The 10835-nt window shown below is 49.7% G+C and overlaps 1 protein-coding gene across 1 annotated transcript in view; it reads left to right on the top strand.

The window, feature by feature from the left end:
- The first annotated feature begins 6018 nt into the window (after nt 1-6018).
- Nucleotides 6019-10835, top strand: part of CEP63 (centrosomal protein 63) — a 27166-nt gene continuing 22349 nt past the window's right edge. Inside the window, exon 1 of the mRNA XM_018555325.1 lies at nt 6019-6084. Within this exon, the coding sequence (XP_018410827.1) occupies nt 6041-6084 (44 nt within the window). The 5' untranslated portion in view covers nt 6019-6040. The remainder of the gene's footprint in view (nt 6085-10835) is intronic.

The following is a 10835-nucleotide window of genomic DNA, read 5'->3' as shown; positions in this document are numbered from 1 at the left end:
ACTCTATCTGATCACTCCCCAGTGCACCTTAGTATACTTGTGGGTGAAGCGACCCGTTCGCCATTTACGTGGCGACTGAACGAATCCCTATTGCAAGATGAAACGATCCTGACTGATGTTAGAACGGAGTTAGCACAATACTTTAGAGACAATGCCTCCCCAACGCAGGATCCGCTTACCTTATGGGAAGCACATAAGTGTGTCATTAGGGGGGCTTTGATCAAAATAGGTACCCAGCGGAAGAAGCAGCGCATGCGGCGAGTGGACGAATTGTATACCCAGCTGCGAGACTTGGAGCTGCGCCACAGGGCTACATTGGATGGGGATACATTGACCGCTCTGACCCAGACCCGTACGGAACTCAATGACCTCCTGCTAGACAGGGTACGGGCCCAGTTAGGTAGAGCACGCCGAACGTTTTACGAATTTGGGAACAAACCGGGAAAGCTCCTGGCGCATGCCCTGAGAGACGTACGCTCCCGAACATACATACCCTCAGTCCGCTCGACGGAGGGTCTTTTGGTCTCTAGATCCAAAGACATAGCACGACAATTCCACTCTTTCTACTCTGCCCTCTATAACCTACATCAGCACGATGGTCAGTCCGAGTCCCAGACACGTACACAGGCGATTGCAATATAAATGGGTAGGCCGTATTAGTCCAGTAGACAAGACGTCAAAAAACGCAGTATTGCAGTGTGCAATGATACCTTTGTTATTGGACTAACAAAATATATAAGACAAGTTTTCGAGAGTGAACCTCTCTTCTTCAGGTCAGAAGCAATACTGATCAACATGACAGTTTGTCAGTTAAGACAGGAGAAAGCTGTTAGTGTGGTGTCATAAATGTTGGACCTGGGAGTAAAACAATGCCTCCTGGGGGGCGTGGCCTGAACATGGCGCTGGCAAGACGTGAGTGAGGAGAGCTCCGTGGAGTAATGGAGGATATTCCAGCAGACCTTCCCAACTGACGCCATTCCGCCCCATGTCTAGGGGTACAAGAAAGTCGCTCCCTATATAGGAGACTTAATAGGAAATGACCAGGTAGGTTTTGTCCCGGGTCGAGAGGCCAGGGACAACACCATCAGAACCCTGAACGTGATCCATCTAGCTCGCATACGGTCACAGCCGCTCCTCCTGCTATCCTTGGATGCGGAGAAAGCGTTTGATAGGGTAAGCTGGCCATTTCTGAGGGAGATGCTGGACTTCATTGGGCTAGGATCAGGCATGCAGCAGGGGATTCAGTCGTTATACTCGAACCCCACAGCAGTAGTGCGTATTAACGAAACACTATCGGAGCCGTTTACCATCTCGAATGGGACGCGCCAGGGTTGCCCACTCTCGCCCATTATTTTTATCCTTGCACTTGAACCGCTCCTTAGGACTATATACAGATGCCCGGACATTAAGGGGCTAGACTGTGGCAAGAGACAGCATAAGGTCGCGGCCTACGCCGATGACCTGCTGTTGTACATCACACAACCCGAAATCTCTCTGCCCAATGTCATGCAGGCATTACGAGCGTATGGTCAACTGACAGACTTTAAATTAAATTGGACTAAGTCGGAAGCGCTGAACGTCTCTCTTCCGGAGGGACGTTTGGCGCAGTTGAAAGACTCTTTCAGATTTCGGTGGGCGGACACACACATCACTTACCTGGGGGTTGCTATCCCAGCAGATATTCGTAAAACGTTCTCCGTGAATTTTATCCCACTTCAAAAATGCATCACGCGAGATCTGGCCTCCTGGGACCGTCCCACCTTTACGTGGCTGGGACGCAATAATATTCTAAAAATGGTGGTCATGCCTAGGTTGTTATATCTCCTCCAGACGCTCCCAGTGTCAATCCCGGTGAAGTTCCTTCGCCAGCTGCGGTCCCAATTTCTAACTTTCCTATGGATGAACAAGAGGGCACGGCTGAGACATCAGCTTCTGTCTAGATCTAAGGGAGCAGGGGGCCTGAGCTTCCCAGACCCGGTGATGTACTATAAGGCGGCACACCTGTCGGTGGTGGTGGACTGGTGTTGTAACTCTGAACATAAGCTGTGGGTGGACCTGGAGCAATTGGAGTGCACTCCGCCTCTACAGAGTGCACCTTGGATCTTTCCCAAATTGCCGCTTTCGTACTGGTCGAACCCATTGGTTCGGGCCACGATGAAGGCGATAAGTGGATCACTGCCCACTTCAGGTCTCTCCCCACAGCCCTCGCCTCTGGTACCGCTGACTGGGAACCCGCACTTCACCCCCGGGATGCATACCAAATTATATAAGTTCCAGGAGGAGGACCGGTGGTTGCACATAGCTCAGATTAGAGACCTGACCGACCCGCCCATGGGCTTTTGGTGCGCCCTACAGATACACCACTTCCTAAATACATCACGAGCTGGGGACCCCCCCCCTCCGACCACGAACAGAATTCGAGAAAGTGTGTGAGAAGGCGGAGCCAGTGAGACATATGCTGTCTCATCTAGTCGACTGTCTCCGTAACCCACCGGATCTCCCCCCTCCGTACTTCACCAGCCAAGGGGCCACACACTTGGGCGTTAGTTTAGCCCCGAGCAGGTGGACCGGATGGTGCACTTTGCTCTCAAATCCTCTGTGTCGACTAAATATCAGGAGGCAGGATACAAACTGTTAACACGGTGGTATAGAGTCCCAAAGGTTCTACATACTATGTACCCTGCGGTACCAGAGACGTGTTGGCGATGTGAGGGAGAGGTTGGTTCTCTACTGCACATCTTTTGGGAATGCCCGGGAGTGGCTACCTTCTGGTCCCAGATTGCCACCCTAGCACAGAAGATCACAGGTGTGTCCCTTCCACTTACCCCTGCAGCGTATCTCCTCCAACTGCCACAGCTTTCGCGGAAAGCATATAAGCGATCCCTTCTGATTCACCTGCTGAATGCGGCGCGGGCATGTATCCCGTCACTGTGGAGGCAGACCCGCCCACCAACAGTGGAGATGTGGGTGAGAAGAGTGGAGGAGATCAGGCTGATGGAGGACCTGACCTCAACAATTTGTAAGACACAGCACAAATTTGTGGCGACTTGGGCAGCATGGTACATGTTCAGAGGCTCCTGAGTTTCCCCAGGTTAGCCAGGTGTAAATATCGGCGGTGGTGACCGCAGGAAGGAGGCTCCAGTCGTCCGGGACTTGGGTGTTGTCTTCCCCTTCCCTGAATGTCTTGTCTTTTGTGATATGTGTCTTTTTCTACTTTCTGCAGTGTAGTTCCTTTCCCTTTGCCCTTCTTGGGTGATCAGGGAACTATCCGCGCCGGTTGCGGGATAGCATCCCTGGTAGAGTTGGTTTGTTTGTTTGTAGTGTATATACGTGAATCTTATGTTAGAAAAACGGAAAAGTCGTGGGAGCACTGGTGCAGGCCCGATAGTATTGTTGTATAAATGTTTAGTATGGGGGTTAGGCCGGGCGCAACTACTCTGTATGTATCATCCCGAAGATGAGTGCAATTGTATGACGATGCCTGGACATAAAGGCCCGTTTGTTTTGATCGTTGGCTCTGTATGAGTGCTCTTATGTTTGTGCAAATAAAAGAATAAAAAAAAAAAAAACAATGCCTCCTGATAATCAAAAGACAGAACAAACAAACATAGGATGACAGATAAACCCTAAACAGATCAGAGATATACCACATACATGAATATTGGGATGTTCCGTAGATTCATAAAAAGTTCTGGTAGTGTGTCAGAAAACCAGAACACACACACACACACCCCTAATGCAATAGGCTGCACATGCCTATTGTATGAGATCATCTGCATCCGGTAAGCCTGTAGAAAGCAATAACAGGCTGACAGGACCCGCAGCTTTCCGCCACTGTTCTCATATATCTGCACATCCAGCAGGTTAGGGATAGGTGTTAACACTGGATGCAATTTGTCTGCATCCAGGGTTGGATATTGTCCCTAATAGCAGGTAACTGCTGTATGTGCAGATACATGCACACAACCTCTTGACGCTTTGTACTGACTTCCCAGCCACAGCTGATCACAGACACCTGTCATCTCAGCTGCAGGAATCTGCAGATTGTTGTTGCAGCCCTTATGGCACATGCAAATGAGCCCCAAAGAGAAGACTTGGCATTGCATTGGAGTGCGAGTGACTTTCTGTTTGGATTTGGCAGCGAGTAATGACACGCCGCGCGGCTTCCTGATTGACTGGGAAGCTGGCTCCATGCTAGTGGAGGTACCAAATCGGTACTCGGTATCGGCGACTACCAAAAGATAAATATCGGTACTTGTACTCGATACCGAAAAAACGGTATTGCTGCATCCCTAATTTCAAGCAATACTAGAATGAGCCCCATACTTTGGCAGATGGGGAGTTGGGGGCTACTCAGGGATTTATCACCATTTGTCAGGTATGTATCAGATGGTGCTCACCACCAGCTTAATTCCTGTAGACTTGTATCATATTGTGTTCACATGCCAGGGGTGTTATTTTCAGTCTCTGGCTAAGCCTGATTTCGCTTATAACTCTTGGCCCTGATTTTCTAAACCGATTACTACTACAGTAAAGTTACTGTATAACCAAAACTTTTGTAGGATTAGAAGAGTAAGTAGGGAAGGGTAAACCCCATCAGGTTATTTATAGCTGTCGGTGTCCCACTGGAGACATTTCCCCTAGCTTCCTGTCCCAGATATGGAACAGGAGGTTAGGGGACATCTCCTAAAGTGAGGGGAATTCCCTTCTTAGATGAACCCGTAGCAGGTGTCCCCATAGGTACTTTTTGACAACAGCCACCAGTACAAATAGAGAGGGTGACTCTCCCCAAAAAGGATAGAGACAACAATAAAAAAACAATTCACAGAGGGTCTGACCAAAAAAAACAAGTTTTACCTAGCGATACAATTCCAAGGAAATTAAACATTTTCTCTTGCAATGGGGCTTCCCTATACTGCAAGAGTTAGAACAGGACTAAAGCCAAAACTTTGACCCGAAGTCACCATCTAGCCGGCTATTACCTGCTATTTGCTGACAGTCCAGAGCCGCACTGCAGCCAGGAAAGATCCCGACAATATTGTCAGGATCCACCCCACTGCCTGATTGACAGCTGGCTCTACCTCTCTAGAGCCAGAGTTGGCTGTGCCCGCCCCCTCCTGTGTCTTTCCCTCCAATAAGTGCTGGACGAGCAGAGAGAGGGAAGGGGGGAATCCCCGCAGAAACTGATGACTGTCAGTCACCACTCTCTGCAGGGAAAAGACAGTGAGCTGAGCAATCAGCGATTCGTAATCACTCCGTTCTCGATCTATAGAGTGGCATGTGACGCCTGCAGTGTCACACGGCAGCTCTAAGTATTGGGATAAGTACATTTGACTCTCTCAATACTTCCCCTTTAACTGCTCGTTTATCCCTAGTTACTTGATTCCCACTCCCACCAGTTCCCTCTGGGCTGCTAGAGTGGTCCCTGCAGCCTCTTCTATCCTGGGCTCCGGCCGCTGAGGGACAGTCCACAGCCAGATCATAAGTCTCTAGAGTCACTCTAGTTGGAGATTACACATGGCTCTCTCCCACCCCATGTGATAGCACTCGGCCAATCACTAGTGCTGTCATGTGGGAGGACGGGAAGTGAATGCTCTATAACTAGAAGTACCAGCATTTTCTTCACTCTTGGCAGCTGAACGGAGTAAAGGAAAGCGGGGTATGTGCTGCAGGGGGATCGTTATACTGAAACCATTGTCATTCATTTGCATCAATCAGAGCCTTGCAGAAAATTCTAATACATTCACCCAGATCAGTGCTGAATTGAATAAATCTAGGACTGATCAAATGTTTGTTGTCATATGTATGGCTGACATAAAGGAGATTGTACAATCAGATTGTAGTGTGTGTGGCCAGTTTACAGTTGATTACTTCATAGATGACAAACACTTGTGGTGTCTACATTATTGCATATCCCGAAGAGCTGTAGCGCTTTCCACTATAGCAGAACTCCCAATCTCCTAAGTGGTCGTATCACATTGTCCATTGTCTCCTTCCAGGTTCATGAGCTGGCATTGGATTTGGAAAGTTATTACTCATAATGGAAGCTTTGTTGGAAGGAATGCAAAAAAAGGGAAAGACGGGGTGAGTATAATAAAATGGAGAGAGAAAAGCCTGTTGCCTATGGGAAAACCGGTCCCCTGCCATTGGAATGTAGAGAAGGACCATTGCTTACTGTGTGGAAACAGTGGTCTCTCTGCAGACGTTTGACACACCCCATGCTAAGCCAGAGCTAGCGCTCACCAATCAACTGCTGGGTGTGTCGGACCTCTGTAGAGAGACTATTGCTTCCACAGAGAGAGGAAGGGTCCTTTTCTGCTGCATCCTGGCAGTGGACAGACTTTTCTACTCAAGATGTGGCTGCTTCCTAAATAAAATGAACTTTCAGACTTTGCACACCTTCTTCTGGTTTTGATGCACCTGGAATATGCAGTATTTAGCTCAATAAAATTGAAAGCTCAATTGGACATTAATATGGATCAAGTATTTACCTGATTAATAAGATTAACACATGTAATAGAAAGAAAGGAATTATATACAAACTGTCAATGTATATTTCCTTTAAAACATGGAAAACCTTTTCAGTTTTAATTCATGTACAGTTGCTTGTTCCCCTCATAAAATCCCAGGTTGAGATCTTGCCTTTTGTCTCATTTGTTTGTATAACACATTGTCCCAGAATGTATGCATTCTACCGTGTATGTTTGGTGACCCTGCCATGAAAGTGTTGCCATTTTTCCCCAGTCATCTTCCAGGACAGCCATCGGGAGATATAGGCTCCGCCTGCCTGCAACAGGAAACACATCAACCACATTAAATAAATAGACTCCTCCTTCCATCCCAAGTCAGTTTTTTTGTGTTTCCGCCGGCTACACAGGGACATCGTAATGTTTGTTGTTTTTAGGGCTCATGTTTGTTTGCCTTAGGGCTGAGCCTACCCTGCTATGCGTTGGGACCTACTCCAGGATTACCTGCTGCAGCGCATGCAGGGCTTCCCTATCGGACCCCCATCCGATTCTTGGCCAAGGTTCCCTTCCATCACTCAGGGAAGGCAACCATCCTCCTGCACGTGAGTAGGCGCCAGATGGTGCCCCCCCCCCTGGTGTACAGCAGTGGCAAGGTGTGATGCCTAGGAATGCGGAGCCCAGGTTGTGGACATTGGTCTGGCAACAACAGGGGCAGCATAGGAGAGGTACAGGGAGGCTGGAGGAGTCCAGGGGTCCCGGCTACCTCGGTAGTTGGGGCTCTTACCTAATGGTAGGGAGAGCAGGGTCAGTCTGCGGCAGCGTGGAGATCAGGGGGGCACGCGTTCGCACGGCCTCATGCAGTTGGCGACGAATATTCTAACTTGGGCAGAGCACAACCTCCTCTCCCTGACGGCGAGGCATATCAAGGGCAGCCTGAACGAGTTGGCCGATTCACTCAGCAGGACGGAGCTGCACAGGTCAGAGTGGACTCTCAACGCAGGAACGTTTGCATGGATCACCATCTTGTGGGGCTGTCCCGAGGTGGACCTCTTCGCAGCGGCCAACAACAGAAAGGTGGAACAATTTTTTTTCCCTCTCCAGGAACGACGGAGCCCTAGGGGTGGACGCTTTGGTGCACCCCTGGAGGTTCAGTCGAGGTTACGCATTTCCTCCACTGCAGTTAATCCAGAATGTGCTTCGAAAGCTCAGGGGCGAACGGATGACGTTAATTCTCATAGCGCCATGTTGGCAGAAGTGGCCGTGGTTCACGGCCCTCCTGGAGCTGTGTGTGGCAGGGCCTCTGCTTCTTCCGCCAGCGGCGGATTTATTGATGCAGGGCACGGTGAGACACCCGCAGGTGCAAGCTTTAAATTTAGCTGCATGGCTACTGAGAGGGAGGTGTTAATGAACAAAGGGTTATCAGCACGGGTGGTTGCTACACTGCTGCAGAGTAGAAAGCCGATAACATCTGCGATCTACCTGAAGGTGTGGAAAGTGTTTTCCGGCTGGTACAGCAGTCAGGGTAGGCCTGCGGTGGCCATCGTACCATTGGTGTTGGATTTCCGGCAGGGCGGTCTGGGAAAAAGGGCTTTCCTGTAGTACTCTGAAAGGTGCAGGTTTCTGTGCTGTCTAATTTCGTGGACATTAGACTGGCGGAGGAGCCTCTCATCAAAAGGTTCATGCGAGCGGTAGGCAGAATGAAACCCCCGAAGCGTAAGGTGGTGCCAAACTGGGACCTCTCGGTGGTGCTACAAGGGTTTCTTAAGCAGCCTTTCGGGCCCCTGGGGGGGTGTTCCATTCAACAGCTGACGATAAAGACAGCTCTCTTGGTAGCGTTGGTTTCCGCACGGAGAATTAGCGAGATTCAGGCATTTTCCATTACAGACCCGTACTGCACCAACCTGGTAGATCGGATTATTTTGCGACCAGACCCGGCATTCCTGCCAAAGGTGGTTTCCACCTTCCACAGGACTCAGGAGGTGGTCATTCCTTCGTTTGCCACCAACCCGGCCTCTGCAAGAGAACGGGAGTGGCAGGGTATTGATGTTCGTAGGTGCGTTTTGGAGTACCTCCAAGTCACAAAACCTTGGCGGCAGTCGTCCCGCCTCTTTGTTGTGTTTGGGGGACCCACTAGGGGGAACAGGGCCACTAAAAGCACGATTGCAAGGTGGATTAAAATGGCCATAACTGACACCTACAAAGCACAGGGCTTGGTGCTGCCAGGTTCGCTCACGACACACTCGACTCCAGCATGGGCTACGTCCTGGGTAGAGCGAGCAGGGGCTACTCCAGAACAGATCTGCAGAGCAGCCACGTGGTCCAGCTTCCAGAACTCCGTCAGGCACTACAGCCTGGACCTTGTGACTCTTCCTTCGTTTGCCACCAACCCGGCCTCTGCAAGAGAACGGGAATGGCAGGGTATTGATGTTCGTAGGTGCGTTTTGGAGTACCTCCAAGTCACAAAACCTTGGCGGCAGTCGTCCCGCCTCTTTGTTGTTTTTGGGGGACCCAATAGGGGGAGCAGGGCCACTAAAAGCACGATAGCAAGGTGGATTAAGATGGCCATAACTGACACCTACAAAGCACAGGGCTTGGTGCTGCCAGGTTCGCTCACGACACACTCGACTCCAGCATGGGCTACGTCCTGGGTAGAGCGAGCAGGGGCTACTCCAGAACAGATCTGCAGAGCAGCCACGTGGTCCAGCTTCCAGAACTCCGTCAGGCACTACAGGCTGGACCTTGTGACTCAACAAGACCAGGCATTTGGCAGGAAAGTCCTGCAAGCTGTGGTCCCACCCTAAGAGGTAAGATTAGTCCTCACTGATCCTCTCGATGGCTGTCCTGGAAGATGACTGGGGAAAACATGAGTTGATTACCTGATAACTCTGTTTCCAGGAATCTTCCAGGACAGCATATTCCCACCCTTGGTAAGTATCCAGGTGGCATCCGTGGTTGGATGAAGGAGGAGATACTTTAGTACATGGGGTAGCCTTCGGTCCTAGAGGTTACTGACTTGGGATGGAAGGAGGAGTCTATTTATTTAATGTGGTTGATGTGTTTCCTGTTGCAGGCAGGCGGAGCCTATATCTCCCGCTGGCTGTCCTGGAAGATTCCTGGAAACAGAGTTATCAGGTAATCAACTCATGTTTTTCAGCCCAGTAAACCTTAATTTGTAGCATTTTTTTACTGTCTGTGATTACATATCCAAACTGTAACATTAGGGATGTGGGTAGGCTGGGCTTTATAGTTCACAGCTTAGTGAGCTGTCAATTACAGCCTATAATGGAGGTGCTTTGGGCACAGCTGAAGAAGACATCTTGCCATAGGTTGGCAATGGCTGCTGTAGATATTAAATCCCTACTGTAGACCAGGGGTCAGGAACCTTTTTCAGGTTAGGTGTCAGTTTTACAAGAATTAGGCGAACGGTGAGCCAGGGAAGGATGGCGTGCTGCAGTTATATAATAATAAGAAATTGTGCACCTTCAGACTGCAGATCAGCCCCAATTCCGCAAAGAAAAAAAGGGGCTTCTATGGCAGGAAGCATGACCAGGAAGCATGACCAATCTAAAGCGTGGGCTTTTAACAAAGGGAAGTCTAAAGGTAATTTCCTCTTTAACCCCCCTCAGCAGCCCAATAAATCCCAATGACCTTCAGACTGCAGATCAGCCCCAATTCATGCACCTTCAGACTGCAAATCAGCCCCAATTCATGCACCTTTAGATCTCAAATTAGCCCCCAATGCATGCACATTTGCATCGTAGATCAGCCCCATTTCATACACCTCTAGACCGCAGATCAGCCTGAATTCATTCAACTTTAGATCTGAAAACTGCCCCCATTTCTGAACCTTTACACTAACAAAGGGAAGTCTAAAGGTAATTTCCTCTTTAACCCCCCTCAGCAGCCCAATAAATCCCAATGACCTTCAGACTGCAGATCAGCCCCAATTCATGCACCTTCAGACTGCAGATCAGCCCCAATTCATGCACCTTCAGACTGCAAATCAGCCCCAATGCATGCACCATCAAACTGCAGGATCAGCCCCAATGCAAGCACCTTCGGATCAGGCTCAATGCATGCACCTTCAGATCAACCCCAATGCATGCATCTTTAGACCACAGATCAGCCACAACTCATGCAGCTTTGGCAGACAGATCAGCCCCAATTCATGCACAAGTAGACCGCAGAACAGCCGCAATGCATGCATCTTCAGACCTCATATCAGCCCCAATGCATGCAGCTTTAGAGCACATATCAGCCCCAATGCATGTACTTTTACACCTCAGATCAGCCCCAATCCCTGCCCCTTCAAAGCACAGATAGACCCCCCCCCCCCCCCCACCACCTTCCAACCCCACCACAGCCCCA

This window comes from Nanorana parkeri, unplaced genomic scaffold, assembly GCF_000935625.1.
Source record: "Nanorana parkeri isolate BGI_ZX_2015 unplaced genomic scaffold, ASM93562v1 scaffold192, whole genome shotgun sequence".
In the NCBI taxonomy this organism is placed as follows: domain Eukaryota; kingdom Metazoa; phylum Chordata; class Amphibia; order Anura; family Dicroglossidae; genus Nanorana; species Nanorana parkeri.
This window is presented reverse-complemented; position numbering and strand designations above follow the sequence as displayed.